At 41.8% G+C, this 24,511-nt stretch overlaps 1 protein-coding gene across 3 annotated transcripts in view; it reads right to left on the reverse strand.

Moving 5' to 3' along the window:
• Positions 1-24,511, reverse strand: part of aff2 (AF4/FMR2 family, member 2) — a 188,155-nt gene that overhangs the window by 5,488 nt on the left and 158,156 nt on the right. For 2 of the 3 annotated variants that reach the window (XM_019346508.2, XM_025898390.1), the window contains 10 exons: positions 21,997-23,073; positions 21,792-21,907; positions 13,968-14,208; positions 13,212-13,345; positions 10,703-10,766; positions 10,000-10,136; positions 8,662-8,733; positions 5,736-5,829; positions 3,530-3,582; positions 404-624 (listed from right to left, as the gene is read on the reverse strand). In XM_019346508.2, the coding sequence (XP_019202053.1) occupies positions 404-624; positions 3,530-3,582; positions 5,736-5,829; positions 8,662-8,733; positions 10,000-10,136; positions 10,703-10,766; positions 13,212-13,345; positions 13,968-14,208; positions 21,792-21,907; positions 21,997-23,073 (2,209 nt within the window). The remainder of the gene's footprint in view (positions 1-403; positions 625-3,529; positions 3,583-5,735; positions 5,830-8,661; positions 8,734-9,999; positions 10,137-10,702; positions 10,767-13,211; positions 13,346-13,967; positions 14,209-21,791; positions 21,908-21,996; positions 23,074-24,511) is intronic. The other variant, XM_019346511.2, reaches the window with a different exon arrangement.

The raw sequence follows: 24,511 nt of genomic DNA on the forward strand, positions 1-24,511 counted from the left end.
GCTTCTCTGTTAGTGCCCATTCTCGATATACAGTCTATGCTAAAGCCATAGGTTTTAGCCAAATAATAATAAATTATTATTTATTAAATAGTAATTAATAAATAAATAAGAAATAAAAATGTACACAGTTAAATGTTTTCAACAAAACTCCTGCTGAAAGTTTTTACGTGTTCAGCAGTCTTTCTCAGTATCTTCAACACGTGAGTAAAGCTGTTTTACTCAAACTGACTCCTTTACCACATGTATGAGTCACATGTACATGGCATACTTTGCATGCCTGTCATGTTAATCATCATGTATCCAGATGTTAGAGATATGAACGGTGGTGACAGTAAATATTCAGCAGCGTTTTGGCGCTCATGTGAAAATACATCCAGCAGTACGCACTCTTGTGCCGTCCTACCTTGGCTCTCAGCGGCCAGTCTGTCAGCTGTCTCCCAGTGTTCGTAGCTCCGCAGGATGTTGTTTGTGATGTTAACGTGACTGGCAGCCATGTGGTGAATCCTCTGGGGGATAGCCACGCTGCCCGATGACCCCGGTACACCTCCGGATCCTCCTCCCGCTCCTCCTCCGTTGCTGGCTGGAGAAGGGCTAAGTGACAGAGGAGACGGAGTCCCGTTGACCCTGAAAATATGGAAATGCAATAAGTCCCAGTGACATCACAGGGAGCCCCTTTATGCCATAAAAAAGACCTGTTCACTGTTCTTACCTCAGTTTAATAATTATTACAGTGTCTGTGCTGTTTGTATAATTTATATGTCAGGGAGTCAACAATGACCGGCTTGTGATCTTAACTCAAGTTAGATGTGATAGATGCTGTAGTTGCAGTCGAGCAGTTTTGCTACAGACAGTATAAAAGATGAATGTTTCCATCGTGACATCTCTCATGGAGAAGTCCTGTTTTGAAGGCTTGAGCTGGAGATTTTCCCCCTCGCCTTCTTGCTGCTTTAAAACCAGCTGTGATGAGTGAGAGTTTGACTTTAAAAGCCAGGACAGCGAGCGCCCATTGGCAGACTAACAGACACAGGCTAATCCAGCCTTCAGACTCTAATAAAGACCACGGTTTAAAAATTAAATTATACAATTATTTAATACATCTTTACTCTATTATACCAGGAAGTGGTTAACACATTTGTTTGATAAGGAAAAGGTTGCTGGTTTGATTCCAGCAAGAGACACAAATCCTCTTTGGGTTGTCTTAGGAAGTGGATGTGGTGTGGAGCTTCCTGCTGTGGTGTGAAAAGGGACCAGCTGAAAGTAGCTTAACTATAATACTGGAAACCAGTGAATGAGCCAAATCAGGAAACTGTTTACTAAACTCAACGATGTCTTCTTGTTGTAACCAAAGGATGCGCCCCCTGCTGGACATTAGATTAAAAGCACTTCGCTTGTTGGACCGGAACTACTTCCATCTTTTAAACTGTTTCTAGGTTTTGCAAGAAAAGTCAAATATTGTCACATTACAGAAGGCAGCAGGGAATAGAAGGAAGCTATTTGCAACATTACTGACAATGTGATTTTTAAAGCTGCTCTTATTATGTTTTTCTGGCCGTTTGTTGTCAGTGTGGTGTTTATAGCTTGTTCCACTGCCCGCAGAGCAGCATTATCATTGATTTGCAGCTGTGCTGCTGGTCACCAGATGAATGTAGGTCTAAAATTCTTTCTCCCTTTAGCTCTGTCATCACCAACTCTAAACGAAAGTCTGACTTTTTATCCGTGGGTTGCCAATGTTGTGTGTTTACAGCTGGAACGGCGAAAACAGCTGACTGAAGACAGTACAGATGAGACCGAACCAAATCATTTTTTAAGCGCGGCCTCACATCCAAAACAATCAGCTGAAAGATGCTGATGGACCTCCTGAGTAAGTAACATACAACACACACAGAAATCTATATCAAATATCCGACCTCAGCACACAGACACGTTTGCTTACAAGAGACAGACGCGTACTTATAAAGGGACGGATGCAAGGAGCTAAACGAAGGTTAAAGCAGGATTTTTGTACTTATGCCTCCACCACGATGGATTTAAGTGTAGACTTAAATCCTTGTAAAACAAGGTGTTTTACAAGGATTTCACATCAACTGTTTAGGAGTTACTGTGATATACTCAACCTGTCCAGGCTGTCCCTGCCTATCATCTTATAACAGCTAGGATAGACGCTAACTCAACTGTGACCCTGGATAAGGATAAACAATCCCTGATTTTAGAGGCTTAAAAAGTAACTGGACAGCTCAATCCAATAGAGCAGCTTTTTACTTTCAGCCTCTGAAAATGTGGGACTGATTAGAAAAATGTCTTTAATTCCTAAAACGGTGCAAAACTTTTATAAAACACCTTGAATTCGAGCTGAAAGTCTGCACTTCGGTCACATCAGGATTGTCTGTGGGACCGAACTGTACGTGGTTGTTAAAACATCCACCAAAGAAGATAAACACAAAGAATACAGAGAAAAAAATACAACATACAAATGTGGTCAGAACGAGGTTAATTATTGTGCTCTCAGAATTTTCTTATACTGTGTGTTCATGTTTTGAATTATGACTTTGGACTTTGTCTATGTAAATATCAAAAGCCAGACATCTGCATCATTTTTTTGAGGTAAGGTGGATTTATTTTTCCCAGTCAGGAAATCATTCCCAGCTACAAAGATTTTCTTGTCACAATGTTACTGTTCAAATCTCTCTTTGTGTCCTGTGCCGCCCCTTCTTCTGTTTTTCCATTCAAATTTAGCACTGGTATTATCAACATCATATCAGTATGTTATTGGTTTTAAATATGAGGGTGAGCATAAATAGAGAGACGTCATCTTTTCTTTTGTCTTCATGTGGAGCTGTTAGTGTGCTCGAAGGAGGTGGGCTCTTTACCCCCCTGTGACTCACAGTCAATGTAAAGAGTAACAACTCATTACATTAACTGTGTAGGAAACTAGATTAACAGTGTTTTGTTATTGGCATTACAGCAAACTATAGAAACAGTGACAGAGAGCTTTAACGTGGATACATTAGTGTAAACTGCTCCCTGCCCTGCACAGCTGTGTGTGTGTGTGTGTGCGCTCCTGACATGATGTAATGTCTGTGATGTGGCCTTGACCATTGCTGACCCACAACTTGTGCCTGATTCAGTGCCCCCCCCCCACTCACACACACACACACACACACACACACACACACATTGAGTCCTGCTGCTGTGCAGCGTCATAGCTGTCCAAACTCATTAGCTTCACATCCGCAGCTCCTCCACGCCTCTCCTCCTCCATCCATCATCACTCCCTCCATCACTCCTTCTCACCCAACACCCGGCAGCCCCTCCAGTCTTCTCCTTCTCATATCTACAACAAATCAGTCCCTTTATTTGCTTCCTGAGGGTTTATTTGAGCAAGTGGCTGTCAGGGTCGACACGGTATTCTGCAGCCGAGCTCCGGTGAATTATAAATTCTCAATTATCAAGGTGAAGGGGTGGGCGGGGTGGGCGGGGGGGGGGGGGGGGTACTGCGTGTGTGCGTGTCTGTGTATGTATGTATACTCACTTTCCATTGGTCCTCCAGGGAGAGGGTGCTTGGTGGGAACTCTTGGCTGAATTCTGAATAACAAAAACAGAAATGTATTAAACCATGTTGTTTACAGCTCTCCAGCTGTAGAGGAAGGAGTCAGCTCATTCACTCAAGTAAATACAACAAAACAAATTGCAGGTGCAGTCCTACCTCCAAAACACTGCACTATTAATAATACGAGGAAAATGCTGGTGAATTTTAAGAATTTAAATTAGTTGGTTTCACAGAAAAATAAAAGGAACCTGAAGAAAAAAAGTAACAATATTTTGTTTTTTTGTGAAATACTTAACAACTTGACCTCTTTATGCAAATATCTTAGAAGATCTGTACCCCAAGTTTTTAAATGTAAATCTTTAATTGTAAACTAATGAGTAGCCACAGCTGTGTGATTAGGAATAGACTGGAAAAACTCAAACCTGTGCTAAAGTGTACTTTATGAGTAAACATTCCTCCACTGTTAGAATAAAATGCCGTACTGCATACAGCAAAAAACTATGACATGAAGAATGAAAAATGACAACATGGATTAGAAAAACAACACATTTGTCTCTGTGTACTACAATAACAGTACACACTTAGCTTAACTAGCACAGCTCAGTAATTATTGCACAATATCCTGTTTATTTAATTCACACAAAAGTAAGAGTGTAAAAAATAAATAAATCTGGTTTTATGGGGATTATGTACTTTTGTACTAAATGTTACGTTTGTAACACAATACAAAAATGATCCATTTGTAGCGTTTATGCACCTGTAACACTTTAAACATTGTATCGTGTTAAGTTTGTTACAGTAAGATCAAATGTAGCAAATACTGAATATACCCATTTTTGATAGCTCTACATTGTGATGTTTACAGTGTATTTACATGTTTACATTACATTTATAGTTACATTGAGATAATATCAGAAGTTTAATATCAGATAAATAACTGTTTATGTGTAGCTGTGTATTCAATCAAACAGAAGTTTGCATATCAATGTTTTATTATACACTACAGGGTGAACAGTGTGTGGCTGATCAGTATAAGAGCATACTTATTTTTTCATACAATAACTGACTGACATGATGTCTTAATCCATTTATATTTTTCCATCCGTTCGCACTCACATTCACACCTTTGGGCAATTTAGAATCATGAATTAACCTGACCCCACTAACTGCATGTCTTTGGACTGTGATAGGAAGTACCCGGGGAGAACATACAAACTCCACGCAGAAATGTGTGGTTGTTAATGTATGCAGCTGTATCAGTTTGCAAACAGCACAAACAGGATGGGCATGTACTAGCCCACTCACAAACATTATATATTGCATTCTTCTTACTTTAGTAAATAATCCAGCAAATATACATTTTTTTTAACTTTATGCATCCAATATAGTTTTGTTTTTGTCAACTTTTCAGTTCATGGATGAAGGATGATCAAGAAAAATATTAATTTATTTATTAAGAATAAAAATCTTCAGTTTGATAGATGACAGGCTGCCAGACTGAAGTATCAGACTTAAATGAATTAAGTTTGAGGCAATTAATCAGATCAAATCACATTTTCTAATCATGTAAAAGGTATTTTGTAATGAAACCCTTCAGTCTGGCAAAAGCAATGCTAAAACAATGTGAGCCTCTGCTGAACTTCTGGACAATAGGTAGGTCGTAACGTTAGTGAATTTTGAAAATGCTAAATGAATGTGTCATGCAGACAAGTGTATTACAGAAACGGTTAGACTGTTTTTGTGTAGCATTTCCTTTTTAAAATGAACTGCTCCAACTTTATGTCAACATTTACTGAATGTACACAGACTGCGCACATGCACAGATAAACCCCCCAGTCAGTCGCTTCCCAGAAATCCAATCCCATCAATGCAAATGCAGCACTGTGATAATCACATCCTCAGTAATTAATTAAACTAAACATAATTAATCAAAACAAGCACATTAAACCCTAACAATCCACGGTGATGATTGATGGGGCTAATTAATACATTAATATCAAAGAGAAAGAATGGAATTTAATAACGCCATGCAAAATTAATGCACAGGCACCATGAAAATGAATATGAAATGTATTTGAGGGATTGTAATTGGCTTTGTGTGTTTTTCACAGAGAGAGAGAGAGAGAGAGAGAACGAGCAAGGAGGGAAATGGAGTCTGTGTCCAAGTATGTGTGCGCGTGTGTGTTACCTTGAAGTACTCCATGAGCGACCGCGAGTACTTGACAGCGTGGTCTTTCTTCAGATGGAACATCCTCAGATATAGCAGAGACAGACAGCGGTTACTATGGAAACAAAAGCATTAGAAGGCAGATGAGTCCTCTGTACAAATTCCCTTTAAAGATCTATCCTCAATATTATTTTCAAGTCATCCGCACAGAATGCACCCGGACTTCAAACATGCCCCTTAAATCCTTGTGGATTAGGAAGAACTTCAATGAAATAAGGAATGTGGGAAATATATAATACTGTGAATGGAGAGAAAAAAAACCCAGCGGCTGTGCGTCACGGGAAGCTCACACAGTCACAAAAATACAAAAAACACTGCAGGTCAAAACTATTTTTTAGGGGAAAATCAAGCCTCCACATTCACTGGGCCTCATGGCTAACAAATCTGAACATATTTGGTGTAATGTGGTAGAGGGAGATGTGTCAAATACCACATCTTATTTTATTTGTCATGAAAATACATGTGACATGTGGTGCAGTAGCTAGCGCTGATGCCTCACAGCAAGGAGCAGGTCAGTAGATCACTACCCTCAGTACAAATCAGTGTCGTCTGCAAACATCATAATCTACAAAAACTCCTGCCTGTCCACCACCATGTGATCAGTATTTAGATCTCGATTAGAGCTGGGCGATATATCGAGTTTTTTAAAAATATCGATATATTTTTATACGAGATATAAGATGTGACAATATCCTTTATATCGATATAGTCTATGTTACGTTATAATTATAGTTGCGGAGCCGCAAGTTTGCCTCTCTTTCGTCCACTTTTGTCTCTATGCAACGTTACTCGACCTCGCCTCTCCTTCACTGAACACAACTCCCCCTCCTCCCCCATCGCTTCACCTGCAGGCAGCGACAAGATGGACACGGCAAATCTCCGTTAATGAGTTACTGCACATCGCCCCGTGCGTGGGGCTGGACGGCGTCAACGTGTTAACGAGCTAACCACGCTAACGAGCTAGCCACACTAACGCCATGCATCATCTTCTCAAAAGTTGACTGCGCGCCTTTTGTATGAATTCTGGTTGTGCTTGATGACCGCGAACCGATTTTATGTGATACACAGCGCTCAGCAATCTGTCAAAAAATGTTTTAGTACGACTTTGGTAAGCTACAGAGCTGCACCGCTTGATGGATTGTCAGAGCATTACGGCTACCGAGGAGCCTCGCGGAGTGATACGTACTGTGCTTCAACGTAATATTACGGTATTGTGTGTGTATAAGGACCATAAATGGCTCCTGTTCAGAGACATGGTTACGAAGCGGATTTCAAACTCCAGGCTGTCAGTCACGCAGTAGAAGTTGGGAACAGAGCAGCTGTGAAATCTGTCTTTGTTATTATGCTCAGCGTCTGTTAGTTTACATTTTGACTGCACAATTGTGAGCTCTTTGTTATGCACAGAACAACATAGTTTTCTTTTATTTATAGAGCATCATTATTTAATAAATGCTCATAATTCATGTACATCTATGCTGTATGTTAATAAAAGTGCCTGTGTGACATCTGGGACACAGCTTTGACTAAGAACTCTCTTTTTGTTCTTACTTTATGGCTTTAAAAAAATATCAAGATATATATCTTATATCGCCATCCAGCTAAAAAATATCGAGATATGAATTTTGGGTCATATCACCCAGCTCTAATCTCGATTGTTTGTTCATTTTAGTGACAAAATGTTTTTATTGTCATGTAAATATTACACTACTTTCACGTCCATGATGTAACACATTCTTGCTACTGAACACCTTTTTGCATATGCGACATTCCTCTTTGTTAAACCGTCGTTGCAGACAAATAAAGTGTTTCATCTAAAAAAACCCACCAAGCTGTCCATTGCAGGGAACAGCTGTGATTAGCACGCCATCAGTGATTTGGGGAGCGCTTGATTTGCTTTTACTTTGTGTTCTATTGGTCAAATACTGACCAATAGAATGTGATTGAGATTAACATGAGACTGATTGTGCAGTCCGCTTAATTTTTTTGAATGGTGTGCATATAGTGTGTACCGTATTTTCCTCACTATAAGGCGCGCTTAAAATCCTTTAATTTTCTGAAAAATCAACATTGCGCCTTATAATCCGGTGCACCTTATGTATGAATTCTGGTCGTGCTTACTGACCTCGAACCGATTTTATGTGGTACATGGTGCTCAAAACTCTGACAAAAATGCTTTAGTGTGACTTTGGTAAGCTACGAAGCCGCACCGCTTGATGGATTGTCAGAGATATTACGTAGTCAGGAGCATAGCAGAGGAATCTGGGTCCAAACTCCACTTCAGGTCCCAAAGTCAAACAATCACTGCAGCATCACTGAGAGTTAAAAACTGTCTAAATTCTTTCATCTTTAATAAAATGATCAGCGCTGCTGCTTTACCAGGTGTAACAATTAAGTTTAACATCCAGGCATCCATGAAAACAGAATTTATTACATTTAACAGAGTTAAATTTAAAGTTAGCGGGAGGTTAGCTCGCTAGTTTCCACCTAAACATGATATAGCATGTTCTGACTGAGAGATTTCTGAAACATTCAAACGTACAGCTCTGCTATCACTTCTGACATAAATGAAGACAGAAAACTAAACAGCAGTGACGTTTGTAGGGTTGCTGAAGTTGGGCTAGCTGGTATATAATGATGTGCTACGTGATCGCTAGCGACACAGCTATGTTAGCATAATGCTAACTTTTTTCAACTCAATAAAAGTTAACGTGAGGGTTCCCGATGGTTAGGGACAAATGCAATCGCATGGCAGGATGCTGTAAACGGACCAAACTTCAGTCAGGAGAACAACTGAGATAATCCATCCACAATACGAGGTTAGACAGCAGACATACTTTACATGCTTCATTACACACACACACGCACAGACAGAGGAAGTGTATCGTACCACAACACGGCGAGTTTCTTCTCAGAGATGGTGGCTAAATGGCTGGTGAAGTTCTTCAACCTCATGGCATACCTGCAGTGGAGAGATGCTCATTACTCATCTGTGGGCATTTGGGAGAACCGAACTCTGAATTTTACAAAAAGCAGATGCATATATATCCAAGTGCTGCTCTTCACTTAGTGATGAATTCTTCCAGTTTACCAGCAGCCAACTGAAATGCTCCGAATTGTTTGTAGGCAAAACAAAGTTAACTTTCTCTAACGCTGTGGGCGATACAATGCTCCTTTGGCCAGCCCTCTCTGTTCAGCACGACACTTTATCAGTCAAAATCAAATTCAGCCGTCATGATTGAGAGTTAATTGATCCCTGAAGGGAAACTCCCGTCCTTTCCTTCTCTCAGAGAGTTCAGAGGTCAGAGTGACTACAGCTGCTAAAAAGTCAGTGTTTTGCTCAAGGACCCTACAGCAGAATAGATGAGTGCAGGCAAGCAGATCTTGAACCTGAGCACTTGAGTTAAAAGACTCTGTCCCACTACACCATCCCCCTCACAACAAGTCAGCTTTCAGACTTAGCAGTCATCAGTTATTCTCAGTTTGCTCTCTTATAGTTACGCTCAGCAGCTCTCAAAAGATAAAAACCTGCAGAGATCCTGCAAGGCAACAGATTACACATCTGTGGATGTTTTTATTTAAAATGTTTGACTTTTTGACAGACAAAAAGGCGACGATACACCACCTTCAATACACTCACAAATCACGTATCCTTGAATCGAGATACCTCAGAGTAGACCGAGCCTATAGTCCACATTTTCTAGAGTTTATAGTCATTAACTCCAGCTATAGTCAAATCTAAGGTTAGAGTTTAACATATAGCTGCTGCGGTATGATATATGTTATAGTTATAATTACGTTCAGCACCTATCACATCGGTGGCTTTACATCAGGGATGTCAAAATCATTTTGGAGTCTTTGCTGAGCCAATTCTAGTCCCCAAGCCTTATATTTGACATGCCCTCTTTATATAATAATGCTGTGAGGTCAAAGCTGGTGATGACCCTACTCCTTACTCAATTGTGTCAGAATATGTAACTTTGTTTCAGAATTGTTCTCCTTACTCTTGGTAATCATGGGACAAAGAAAATAATCACTCTGACTGAAACACGTGAAAAACTATTAACATTTTTTCTCAGTCTTCGCTTTTCTCCCAATCACAGGGTTTCATCAGGTGGTGCAGTGCTTTGTATGAAGCTTTTCAAAATAAAATCATTGATCAATTCTGTTCTACTAACCTGTTAAGAAACTACACAGCGTTCATTGATGTTTTTCTGTCCATCCCTACCTGATTAGTTCCACAGTCTCAGAGTACATTGTATATGGTGATTTGGCCTCTAGTGGATCTCGCTCCATAGCATTTCCACACTCTATGAAAGACAGAGCGCCGTCTGCGTAGTTCACTGCTTTCCCAAATTTGTCCATCTGCAGTCAGAGGACAGGAAAGGAAAGAAAACAGGAAACAAATGTGAAATGAAAGGAGATGTAACAGAGAGAGAGAGAGAGAGAGAGAGAGAGAGGAAGGAAATGTGAACAAGCGGTAGAATAAGCGACGTCTTGACGGCATTGTGGCAGAAGCACAGCAGCCTCTTTGAATAATCTCCTAACATGCAAATCCCTAGATAAATCTGAGGAAACAACTCGTAAACATAAGATAAATACCAAGTTAAATAAATCTCATTTCATTGTTTGGGGGGGGGGGGTCCGATAATTCTTTTGATATTGTATAATCTTGCAGACATCATCTGTCCTTGAATGCAATGTCCCCTTAGAGACAAATGGTGCAATAAATAACACAAATTATACAGTACGGTCCTTGGTACCAAATAGATTTTCATTCTACTGAGACTTACAGTGCACACATAATTACAGTCTAGACTGTAGATGTTAACACTGTGTGTTTCTGCTTTCACTGTCTGTCTGCCTCGTGTGCTTTAGCACCGAGTGCTGAAGGTGTCCATCTACCTGAACTGGGTCACACAACATCTTACCAAAGCATCAGCCTTGTGCTTCAGTCTCTTGGCCTCCTGCATGTAGTAGTCAGCACTGTGGACCCTGCAAACATAACGGTGACAAATAATACAGACCATAAAGAGCATGTCTGCGCTGACATGTTGTTTAACAAAAAACAACACCCTGCATCACTGAGAGAAATTTGCATAATCACGGACTACAAGTAGCTCGCAGTGAGCTACACACAGTCATCTACTTAGGTATACATACCTCAGGCTTAGTGTAACCTTAGTATAACAACAAGACATGTTGTTTCATGAATAATGCAGAAGCCTTTTGGGACGAATATCCAAGATGATGTATCATCTTTCAACGTTAACACACATCTGGACAAATGATAAGGCTGCTACAGCTTTCCCCATCCACATACACTAACAGGTGAGTGTGTAGCCTTTAGTTAAGTTGTAGTAAATAAGGCAAATTTTGTTACAACAGAGGGTCGCACGACCAAAGAACCAGATCAGGGTTGAGCAGCAAAGATTGAAGATATTCAGTAAAGAGCTATCAAGAGCAGCTATGCTTGGCCAATAAAGTTGATTGTGACAGGACACTCGGTCGTAGCCATGACGGTAAACAAAATACACATGAACTTTTAATACAATTGTCACTGTTTGAAGATTTTACAAACTTCCCAGCTGATTCTCCAAGTAAATGTGTAAAACGATCACAATGTCCCCTCCTGTTCCTGAGTTATGGCATTGATTAGTGATCAGAAAAGCGCTCCTGATTTATTGCCAGTATTTTTTTGTGAGGTCACTATGACCTTAACCCTTGAGCATTAAATACTAATGGTGCAACTGAAAGTTTGGGCCAAAGTGGAAGAAATTCCCTCAATGTGTTTCTGAGACATCAAGGCCATGAGAACCAGAGAGCAGGACTGCAACTGCTGCCTCTGGCATGCAGGCATGAACAGACTTCCCAAGTAGCACAGCTAAGAACTGCACCGCAGCTAACATGATCTAGTAATACAGTTAGGCCTATGGATTTTTGGACAGTTTTATGACTTTCAGTTTAAATACAAAACTGTTATAAACATGTAATAACAGCCGTCGCCTTGTGATCCCATTCTTGTCTGCTGTAAGTTTCCTGCTGTTAAACAGTCCTGGATCGTTCTGCCATTTCAGTTGCTATACCTGGACTGGAGGCCGGCCAGTTCACTACAATGAAATCATACTGTTGTAATAGATGGAGTTTGGGGGTTTAAGTTTAAACATTTAATATGTTTTCTTTGTTCTTCTGTGCTTTGTTGAGAAACCTTTGCTAGAAACCTGATGTCAATGGTCCTCACCAAAGAGTGTTTCCTCCTTTAATAATGCTTTGTCTGGCTTTTACTACAGCTATGTTCAACTGTTGTTTCTATGTTTTTCTGGACTGAACTTTGCCTTTCTTTATGCTCAAAAACTGGGTTGCTTTGTTGCTGGTATCTGGCGGGTTATTGCTCATTTGTCTTGCTTAGCACCATCTAGTCAGCACTGCCTCATTTGGCAGAATCTGAGCTAAAAATAAAACTTTACCTACCTGCTTCTGTATTCTGTCACTTCATCAACAAACACTCGTGGCCCAGTACCATTTGGAGCCATGCTCGCTCATGTCTCATACTGCCTCCACAGTCCAGTCTATCTTTTCTATTGCTGAGGCTTATCAATGGTTTGCACCTTGTAATGAACCCTCTGTATTTGCTTTTGTGAAGTCTCTGCTTTATTACAGACTTGGATAATATTACTCACTCCTACCTCCTAGGCAGTGTTCTTCATTTGGATGTGTGTTGTTTTCTTTACAATATAAAGAATCCTGTAATCACACAGTAACAATGTCCACTTTTTATGTCACCAAGCTCATGAGTGTGTTTTCCTTTTTATCAGGACCTACAACACAGTGCGTCCTGATTTTAACACTCCTAGTGTTCCTGGTATTTCTGAGATGGATTAGTTTTGGTTTGGAGACAGCCTGTTCCTCATCTGATCATGGGATCAGTGTTAACAGACCTCTCTGCACTGAATCATAATTGTTATTAATCTCTGTCTCTTCTCCACAGCATGTCTTTATCCTGTCTTCCTTCTCTCACCCCAACCGGTCGCAGCAGATGGCCCCGCCCCTCCCTGAGCCTGGTTCTGCCGGAGGTTTCTTCCTGTTAAAAGGGAGTTTTTCCTTCCCACTGTCGCCAAAGTCTTGCTCATAGGGGGTCATGTGATTGTTGGGTTTTTGTCTGTATGTATTATTGTAGGGTCTGCCTTACAATATAAAGCACCTTGAGGCGACTGTTGTTGTTATTTGGCGTGGGGAAATTCCTCTCTGCATTTAACCCATTCACTCAATGAAGCAGTGTCTAAACTTTATGCCCATATTCATCAGAAACTATAATTTGGATATTTTTTTGTAAAACAGCTAAAATTACAAAAAATATGTTAAAAACTAAAAAATATGGATCCAACTGTATAAACAATCAAATGTTTGTAAGTGCACATAGTGGTGTGTACTTTTACTTACGTGTCACTGAAGGAGAGCTTGGGCCTGCGGGGTTCTGCAGGGTCCATCAGGGGTTCCGACCACACCTCCGAGTCTGAATGACCGTTGGTATGGTAACCGTCTCCACAGGGCTTCTCGCCATGGGAATCCATATCCTGTAGTAGAGAGGTTTTTCAAGTCTGTGCTTCCAACAGCCTTAATCAAGTTTATATTGTAAATGGTAAATGGCCTGTATTTATATAGCGCTTTCTAGTCCCTAAGGACCCCAAAGCGCTTTACATACCCAGTCATTCACCCATTCACACACTGGTGATGGCAAGCTACGTTGTAGCCACAGCCACCCTGGGGTGCACTGACAGAGGCGAGGCTGCCGGACACTGGCGCCACCGGGCCCTCTGACCACCACCAGTAGGCAACGGGTGAAGTGTCTTGCCCAAGGACACAACGACCGAGACTGTCCGAGACGGGGCTCGAACCGGCAACCTTCCGATTACAAGGCGAACTCCCAACTCTTGAGCCACGATCGCCCATATATTGTGTGGCTTTTAGTGACCACCTACTTAAACTTGAGCACTGGCGTCTGATTCACACTGACAGATTTAAACTTTGACAGCTGATTAAACCATAGCAGCTGTATTGAGCATGGCTTAAAGAATGAGATGTGGTCACCCTTTCCTACAATCTTCCTCAGATATAGCATCATCATAATCTACTATGACACATCGATGTTCATCACTAAAAGCTGACCACCAGGTCTGTATATATATAAGCACTTACACTGCCATTTCTCACATGCGCTGATGCCTTTCCTTCACCTCTCCGGTGTCTGTGTGAGGAAGAGGAGGTGGAAGCGGCAGAGGCGGCACAGGGCAGCATCCCAGCGGCGCTCGCCTCCTGGCTGAGAGAGGAGCTGCTGTCGCAGGCCCGTTTGCGAGGCGGATCATCAGACAGAGGGGACAGGAGCGGCGGGAGCAGCTTGTCATCGTGCCGTCGGGACTGCTTCCTGTTCAGAGAGCTACTGAACACACACACACACACACAGGGAGACAGAGAGGCAGAAAAGAAGTGAGATTATTTGTTTACTTGTGCAGAGGCACTGAATGCTATGTTTTTACTTTGTTCTGTGTTGTATCTGTGCTGTGTGGGTTACTCATGGTATGCTAATCTCAATGAAGCTCGTCCTGGCACTGTTTATTTTTGCTCCAAAGACACAGACCAAGTACACGGGGCTTTTTGCTACCTTTAAAAATTAAGTGAGTGATACTGAAACCAATCCTATGATGCGATGAGGACTGAGGACTCCTCTTGTATCTACATTCAGTTTATTATTGGGTTCAGGACTGTTAGTAGTAAAAAAAAAACACAAGACAGAATTTAGGGACTAATGAATGAATTCACCTTATTTTTAAATCTGTGAACAATAATTTTTTTCCCTGCAAAATTATTGGAATTCTGCCTTCCCCTGTAGCACCTCGACAATTATTCCCTCAGCCGCCTTATTGTAGCTCCTGTGACTCATATTGTTTGCAGCACAACAGATAATATTTTTATGTTTTTCCTCTCCCTGGAAACTCTGGGGGTTTGATGCGGTGAGGAAGTTGCTGAGCTCGCAGAACAAGGCCCCAGGCACCGACATTAGCGATAATAGACAAAATCAGGGAGACAAAGACTAATTAGCTGCTGTGGAGAGTGTGCATGCGGAGCGCGAGTGTGTGCTTGTGTCTGCGTACGGCATAATTGATGTGTCTGCGGCTGTTTGTGTGCGTGCATATGCTAATTTGCGTGTAGTGGCGTGTGTCTGTCTTTAAGTGGACGCTGATGTGTGTGCAGGGAAGCAGGTGAGAGCACTCAGACTTCTTTTAAAGGCATAATAAGTTAACAAATTGAGAGGCTCTTAGAATAAAATGACCACAGTATATCTGCCAAATCATTTCCTGTAATGCATTTGCAGTGACTCAGTGAGAAGATTTATACTCCAACTGAAATGAGATTTCTCCTTTTTTTGGTACACTACAGCATTCATATCAGTCTTTAAATCACTTGTCCTGTGTTTGGCTTTGTCATACGAATTAAGAACCAAATGGCAGAATGCCACTTATGAGACTTTCCGGTTTTACTTTTTCCAGTTACCCTGCCGGTTTGTTGGGTCGACACAGACGGGAGCCTGACACACGTCTCTTCCACACAGAGCGAGACACGAGAGTAGGAGCCCAGCATTAAACACTTATGTCAGCAACGTATCAAAAGTATTATCTGACTTAAGCCCCTTTCAGTCATGCACTCCTTGTTTGGTCATTTGACTGCATCTGGCCGTGTTTTTGTATGAAAAGAGCACCCTGGCTACTTTTTAAGTCGGCGTTGTGACATCTACCGTATTTTTCATACATAAGGCGCATTAAGTGAAACAAAACAGTCAGATAAATCAAACTTTATTCAACTCATTCTTCTTGCTTCCTCCACTTCTGTACCATTGATTCATTAATGCTGTATTCTATCACAGCTGCTCTATTCCCGTGTTGTTGCAGTATATTAATGACTAACCTCGTATTGTGGATGGATTATCTCAGTTGTTCTCCTGACTGAAGTTTGGTCCGTTTACAGCATCCTGCCATGCGATTGCATTTGTCCCTAACCATCAGGAACCCTCACGTTAACTTTTATCGAGTGGAAAAAAGTTAGCATTCATCCTCCAGCTTCACTGTGTTTATGCTATGCTAACATAGCTGTGTCGCTAGTGATCACGTAGCACATCATTATATACCAGCTAGCCCAACTTCAGTAACCCTACAAACGTCACTGCTGTTTAGTTTCCTGTCTTCATTTATGTTGGAAGTGATAGCAGAGCTGTACATTTGAACTGTTTCAGAAATCTCTCAGTCAGAACATGCTATATCATGTTAAGGTGGAAGCTAGCGAGCAAACTTCCTGCTAACTCCGTTAAATGTAATAAATTCTGTTTTCATGGATGCCTGGATGTTAAACTTAATTGTTACACCTGGTAAAGCAGCAACGCTGATCATTTTATTGAAGATGAAAGAATTTAGACAGTTTTTAACTCTCAGTGATGCTGCAGTGTTCGTTTGACTTTGGGACCTGAAGCGGAGTTTGGACCCAGATTACTCCGTGAGGCTCCTGACTGCGTAATATCTCCAACAATCCATCAAGCGGTGCGGCTTCATAGCTTACCAAAGTCATACTAAAGCATTTTGTGACAGATTTGTGAGCGCTGTGTACCACATAAAATTGGTTCGAGGTCAGTAAGCACAACCAGAATTCATACATAAGGCGCACCGGATTATAAGGCACACTGTCGATTTTTGAGAAAATTAAAGGATTTTAAGTGCGCCTTATAGTGTGGAAAATACGGTAGGTATTACTTTCAGTATGATGTGCTGTTACACCAGGGGGCGATCTCTGGAGCTGAAAAGTGAAGCCTACTGAACTAGCAAAAGCTGCAGTTCCTGTAGGTGCCAGTCCCACTTTTCTTTAGTTGTGACAAGAACTTCTTCAAAATCACTAAACATCTTTTGTATATCCTGAGATTGTACTTCGTTCTGCAATTCTACATCTAAAACAGACTGAAATATTTACAGAAAGTACAAGTTGACTGTAGAGCACTTAGAACAATGCAGATAAAAGTCTGTGACGGGTCAGATCACAGATGAAAAGGAAAATGTTCACAGAAGGTAAATTCACCTGGTTGCTTCCAGCTGTTTCCAGAAGTCTTCTCTCAAAGCTTCTGACACACTAACAACAGCATAACCTGACAAAAACGCTTCATGAGTAACTAAATGATAAATTACCCATAAAACTGAGACAGGATCAATCAGGATCAAACAGAAAATGATGTTGATTAAAGGTTTTACTGAAGTGTGTACGGGTGTATCCAAAAGAGCCTCACTAATAATCCAAGAGGCTATTAAAATACATTCCCCATGGTAAGAAACGTTTTTTCCTAAACATGGCTAAACCACCACGGTAACTTATGCTGAACACATAACCTGGCTGGGAGTCGGGAATTGGTTGTGTTTAAAATTGACTGTGAGCGCCGTGTTTTCACTGAGTCTATTATTGAAAGTTTTAAGTGCAATATAGATTTTCTGCTGAGGGAATAGGTTTTATATGTCCAAGTTGTTAAGCCCTACCTGACTAAAACCACTGAATGAAGTGTGTGTCACAATGTCACCGCAATGTACATGCATTAATACAGAAAATGTTGAAATGTTATACTTGATTCTAATCTGCTGCTAATCCTCTTTCACACTGATGGAACTGCAGCTACTGGAACACAGAACACACACCAAGAATATCAGTTCAATCAAAAAATTAATTTCACTTTGATCTGCTAACAAACCAAAGTAATTTCAAGGCCTCCTTATAAGGTTCTGGGATGTTAACCTTTAATGTTTAAAAGTATCCAGTGTAAAGTTTCAGAGCTCTAATGTGCAGCTGTCACCTTAGAAATAAAGCAGCACTGGGAGCGCACTCAGTCATAAAATAATTAACTGGAATTAAAAAATGTATTTTACCGCCCTGTGCGCTAAATTACCAGATTAACGATTTTCTGCAGCATTAATTTCTTGTCTTATTTGCAACTGTGCATTTTTCTGTTATATTTTTAGGTTCTTTATAGATTTTTAATCACCTTTTTATCTTTAACAGCATCTGATATGTGTCTAATTGCAGTAGGGGCGCTCATAGGGATCATTTTGTGCAGAAGAAGTTACACGACAGGTGCGGCATGACGAGGAGGCCCGGTTTAAAGGAGAAAGCTGATAACCAGCACTGCGATAGCTGTAAAGTCTTACTTGGGTCAAACCGGCCAACCCAAAGAAAACCTGGTTCTGTTAAACTTTATTGCACTGAACTTAGGATTCCCCTCAGAGCTCAGCCTGCCATGGCTTAAACTTACTCAGCACCAGAAGGCTGTTCTGACCCAGTGTTTGTGTTGTTGTTTTTCTTGCCACAACTGGGCCAATGTGGATCCAGTGACTTACTGACCAAGACTAAATGTGATTTCTGTGCTGCTCTGGGGTCAAATCTCAGTCACATGTGGTCATCACTTATTATCTGCTATCAAAATATGACCCAGCTGATTAAAACAGGTGATAACTGTCAAAAGTCACAGGAAACCGCCAACTAGATCTGAGGCGGATGATGACATCAGCCAATTCAGAGCTTCCGTAAAAAGCCTCCCGGATGATAAACACGCTGCGACGACTACGCCAGTGTCACAGGTTCAACTCCAGGTCACGCCCTCTTTTCTCTGCCACCTCTCGCTGCCGTGCGTGCTTTGATAAAGCCGAGATGCTATAAAAATATTTCCTCTGTAGCTGTCACGTTGAGGCTTATTTATAGCGACAGCCCGCTTAGGCTGTTTTTAAATAATTCACACGGAAAGCCGAGATTCATGGTTTGTCATTCCCGTGTCACCGTGTGAATTGAACTCGCCTGTCTAGTGGCTCCGTCGCAACATTCAAATTTTTAATCCTTCCTAAAAATACCCAGTCTCCAGTAAACTTGCCTGATTACCTCTACTAGTGTCTATGACAGTCACATTAGGATGAGGAGCATAGCAGGGATTCAGGGAAGGAGGAATCAGTGGAGGGAGAGTATTTAAAATTCACAGGGTTCCTAGGATGATTTAGACATAATTTACTAATGAAGCGAGGCTTCATTGACTGTTTTCATCATGTGGTTCATTTTTTTCCTCACCTGCTCTGGAAAGGGTATTTGCAATGACCCTGAACTTCTGGTTTCAGACACTTTTTTACCACTGTTGGCTCTGTATGATGTCACTATGAGCTGATATCCATGTTGCAAGTCAATGAAGTTATCATATATGGTTCCACATCAATGAGTTAGATTTCTCACTGGATCACTATATAGTGATATATGGAGTTGTGGCAACAATTAATATAAAACTGACTACTGTTGTTCTATATTTATGATAGAGTATTGTTTTTTTCATCGCTGCTCACTAGACATATCTGGTGCATGTCTAAAACTGGAGTTACCATCACTTGCACTAGTTTTAGATGAGCAGGGTATATGAATAAATATGGTGCCTTCATATTATGGCAGCAATTTTTAGAAACCAAAGACAAACAACACCCGTTTCAACATTTAGAACAACTCTTGATGTATATGATGTGTGGTTTTCATCGGCTCGCCATCAGCTAGTTTTGATGTTATGATAAGTTTGGGAATATGGGTGAAAAAAACAGATTTCCCTGAAAAAACGCTGATGTTTGAAATGCTCCAAGCCATTACTGATTGGTCAAATGCAATAGCATCACTATCTGTCACATAACCTGATTGGCTGGGAGAATGAAGTCCATTTAAGGAACCAAATATAGTTCCTCGTACATGTCAAATAAAGGATGAATGGAGCTAAAACAGCTTCTCTCAGACAGAGGATGGACTAATGAGGCCCAGCGTAAGATAAACAAGGATTATATTGAACTGAAAACATGCAAAGCTAGCTGTGTTTTTATTAGCTGTGCGAGTACATCCAGGTAAAGCCGTGACTAAATCCTCTTTCGATTTCAATAAACGTGAAAGAAACTGAGCTGAAGTTTCTTGTGGTTTTTTGTGCTGATTTTAGAATCTGTGTATCTGTTAAACAGCATTCCAGCTGCTTTGAATTTGTTTGAGATGAAAGATTCCTTCAGTAATATTTTCCCCAAAAACAGGAATGTATTGTTGCATGAGCCGGAGAGACTAATGCTTGCTTTCATATCCAGCACCAGCTTTCATATCATTTTGTATTCAATTTAACAGACTTTTACTTGTCTTTAATGCATTTCGTGGTCTTGCACCAGCCTGTTTGTCTGGAACACCTCTAATCTATGAAAAAGGACTGCGTCTCGGGACCTCCGGCAGGACTCTTATTTATTTCATTCTTCATTTTTTAAGTGCAGAAAAAAGTTTTTTTGTTTGGCAGGTTTTACTACATTGGCTGAGGATGTGTGGACAGCTCTAACCGATGGTAGATCTGCCTTTAAAAAAGTGATTGGACTCCTAATAGATCAGATTTGCATGATTCACAGATGACTTTTGTTCAGCCTCTCGGTTCATCCACCACCTTCTTTTGGTTGGCTGTCGTTTGTAAACAGAAGCACTGAACAACAGGTGGGCGGGGCCAGAGATCAACGCATCATAACCAGGTGTAAAAGAAGTAGAAATGGAGGAACAGACGGTTCAGAGCTACTCGCACTAGGGATGGGTATCGAAACCCGGTTCTTGTTGAGAACCGGTTCCCACTGTTTCAATTCCTTGGAATTGTTTGCCATTTTTGCAAACGATTCCCTTATCGATTCCAGTCGCCCCGAATGACGTCACCATGTTGCGGAGCGTCCTTTACCTGGCAGGGCGCCTAAGCGGCTCAAACGCTCAAAAGTTTGGTTATACTTTACGAGAACGGATGACAACAGGGCAACTTGCAAAGTAGATATTTCATTAAGGGAGGAAACACTACGAATATGCAAAAGCATTTGCTCACAAAACACGCGATGAACTTAAATGAATGTCGTGTTTTTAATTCCGCTCCGGACTCGTGAATCTCAACCCAGCAGCAGCGGTAACGTTTGCACGTCCTCTCCCGTTAATGCGGCAGGTAAATAATCAGCTAACAGTGCATATTATGTTAGCGCGATCTGCCTTATTACAAAACCTGCCATTGTGCATTTAGGCGACCATGATGAGACAGACAGAGTCTGGCTGGCAGTTCTCGCTGCAGTCTACCGGTAGCGTCTCCTTTCAGGCCAGGATAGACGAATGTCACCGAGCAGTGACTAAGTTTGTGGTCAAAGGCTTGCACCCATTTGCCACAGCAGATGCCCCCGATTTTCAGTAAGTGAATGTGTTTAATTGTAGGCAGGGACATTACTGGATATTCTTGTGTAATTGCTACAGAATAATTTATGTCATACTTTGTTATTGCTACAGAAGAATATTTATTTTATTATTTTACATTTACAATTTTTTTTCCTGGGGACCCTGTGACACCCCATTGAAGAGCCGTAGGCTGTGGATCTCTTAAGATCTCACTGTTGGGTTTGTAAGGCCATGTTACTCCTAAATTTCTATCTTGTTCAAAGAGAAGATATAAAACAAAGTTCTAAGCTAATCGACCTTAGTGTTCTCCTTTTTTAAAAGAATCGATAAAGAATCGAATCGTTAAACAGAATTGAAAATGGAATCGGAATCGTGAAAATCTTATCGATACCCATCCCTAACTCGCACATACGTTAATCTCATTACTCGACACTTTGGCCACGTTTACGCTGGCATCCACCACTGTACCAATGTATGTATGACAGAAAATAAGAAGCAGCACAATAGGATGATACTTTGCACAACATGTCTTCAGGCTGTGCTGCATTCTGATCTGTCGATGCTACTGTTTGTGGATTGGTATCAGCACAATTAGTGACAAACCCCTTGGAAATCTGGCTCGTTGATAATGAGGGAGTGATGCCAAAACTTGATCTATGTAGTATTTCGGGCTTTCATTACAGTACAATCTCTTCCTCATCCCGCTGAGTCCTTTCCCAGAGCTAATCTGCCGGGTGGCTCGTGTGCACTGTTAATGCTTACTCTGCCGTGCTGCTCTTATGGTTGTGTATTGGAGAGATGCAGGGTGGGAGGAGCAGACAGTCTTTGTCCAATCGCAGCTTCTTATTGCAGTTCACTGATGAGTCTCCGTGGTCCGACTAGGAACAGAGAAATCAGAATTCACAGTGAAATAAACAGCCAGCAGAACAGTTAAGGCGGTATATGTGAACCAAACGCTGCTTCACACCTTGTGTTTCCTCTTGCTCTTGCTTGTGTGTTTCTCGGGTGGAACCACCATGTTTGCAGCCGCCTGCCTTCTGTGTTTACCTCCGTTCTCTGCTCTCTCCGTCCTCACAGCCAGCCTGGGATTAGTCTGCTCTTGCACGGGGTTGTTGTCCAGGACCCCCAGACCCTGGCACATCTTCTCCCTGTCCCTCACCGCCGTCCTCTCTCTCTCCCCAAGTCCGAGTCTTTCCCTGTCCTCTCTGTCCATCGGCCTCTCTCTCTCTGTTAATCGCTCTCTGTCACCTTGCCTCTCTCTGTCCTGCACTAATCGCTCATTTTCTTCCTCCTGTCTCTCCCCTTTCGTCAGCTTCTGTCTCTCCCTGAGCCCCGGCCACTCTCTGTCTTCCTGCTTCTGTCTCTCCCTCTCTGCCACACCTATCCTCTCCCTCTCCCCTTGTCTCTCTCTGTCTCTCCCCTCGCTCCCATCCCTTTCTGCAATTCCCACCCTTGATCTTTCCCCCGCGGCCTGGCCGGGCACCCTGCTGAGCAGACTCAGGTCAATTTTCACCCATAAACTCTGGATCTCATGGTATTCCCTCAAGGGTGAGAGAGGCACCTCATGTCCCAGATTGGAAGGCGGTGACATGGGCTCCAGGTCTTTGCTCTGCCCTCCTAACCCTCCGGGATCGGGAACAGAGGTGCCAAATGAACCACTTATGTTGCTAATGCTCAGGGAGTTACAGCTACTACTGCTGCCGTTACTACTGCCGCCGATGCTACCGTTACTACTGCTGCTGCTACCGTTAGTGGGCACATTGCTACCATCTTTGACTCGAAGTCCCTTCCCTCCAAATGTTCCCAGACTCCCCACACCGCCAGCAGAGCCAAGGCATGGGAGAAGAGGCGCGTGCATGTGCGCGTTGGACAGAGTCTGCGTGTTAATCGCAGAGCGTGTCGTCTGTGGCGGCAAAGCTGGGATTTTGATGGCTTCCTCCGTATCCGACTGGCATTCTGACGAAGAGGAGGAGGAATCTGTTTCGATGAATTCTCTGGACTTGGGTGTGATCCTGGTGCTGGGACCTCTGTGTTTCCGCTTGTCCTGATGAAAATATATGTAAATGTATGAAAAGGAGCAACAAAATACAAGATCAAGTCTAGAAAAAAAGGCACATATAACACACACAAAGGAAGCGTTTCATCTTTAGCCATCTCTTATATGCCGTCCACTAATGCACTTTTAAACCCCGACGAAGAAAAAAACCTGGTGTAGACAAACATTATAATCAAAAGCAAAGCACATGCAGCACATTACTGAATGTGATAATATCATGCAAATTAGGCAGCACGAGTTGCCAGCTTGTTCCACTAATCTGTGAAGCAAAAAGAAACATGTTTGACTGTCTCGTTTTGAATGTCACTGATATTCGCTGCACACAAGTCACACAGTTGAGTGCAGGCGGTCTGTTTGTCACATGCAAATTAAAAGATGCGTCTCACATTTCTTAGTTGAGTTCTTTCTAAGATGCGAGGGCACAGTTTCAAAAACAAGTGCGTCTTTATTATAGAAACTTTTCCAGTCTTCTCTTTAAAGATCACGTTTCGATGCCCTTCTGGATCGCTTCCGGGAAAGCAGGAATTTTTCCTGAGCTTCCTGGAAGCCGTGTCCTGACCACCTTCACTGTGCGCCTGGTGACTTCTTAGCAGTCCACAGACTTGACCAGAGAGAAAACTTCTCAATGTCCCAAATTTCACACGTAAGAATGTGTTTGATGAGCACAGTTCTCAGCCAAAGAGATATGATAGGAGCACGTCGTCGTTCTCTTCATCTTTTATGGGGTTGTGCACAGTTAATTTGTCTTCCAGGGTGAGGTGCAGAACTTTTTTTTCCCTTTTTTTTTCAGCCGTGCAAACACAATATTCGCTTCCTACCACACTACTTGCAAGATTTGGCACCCTGTGACTTTTTTCACTTCCCCCAAAATGAAAAATCAGATTGAAGCGTCACCATTTTGACATAGTGAAGGAGATCCAGCACTCATTGTGGAGGCATTAACAGCATAGGACAGAATGGCTCTTCCAGGGAGCGATGCATATAAAGTGGTCTGGAAGATGAACATCTTGAAGCTTTAGGTTTCTAGAGTCGTGCCTCACATAGCAGATCATTGAGTGTCCACTGAAGAAATATCCTCTTTAATGCTAACAGTGATATTCAGTCTCGATAGCAGTATCATTAATTCTTTTAAGTTTTTTAAATGTGTGGCTTCATATTCAAGTGCATCTAAAATCCATGAAGAATAGGAAGAAATCCTCTGGAAAAGCTTTACTGTCTTACTGTTTTTCCCACAGACTGTATATAAAAGATGGCCTCCATAATAGCAAAATTCAGATGTGAAACTTAAACTGAGTGTTTGTGCTGTTGTCACGTTAGTGTTTTGAAACCTCACCACACAAGCGCGGGTGGATTTGATTGAGAAACCGAACACGCAGGTTTAACCAGTGCAGGTGTAAGTGCTAGCTTAGAGCCTAGCACAGTGGGG

The sequence above is a fragment of the Oreochromis niloticus genome, linkage group LG2 (genome assembly GCF_001858045.2).
Source record: "Oreochromis niloticus isolate F11D_XX linkage group LG2, O_niloticus_UMD_NMBU, whole genome shotgun sequence".
Taxonomy (NCBI): Eukaryota; Metazoa; Chordata; class Actinopteri; order Cichliformes; family Cichlidae; genus Oreochromis; species Oreochromis niloticus.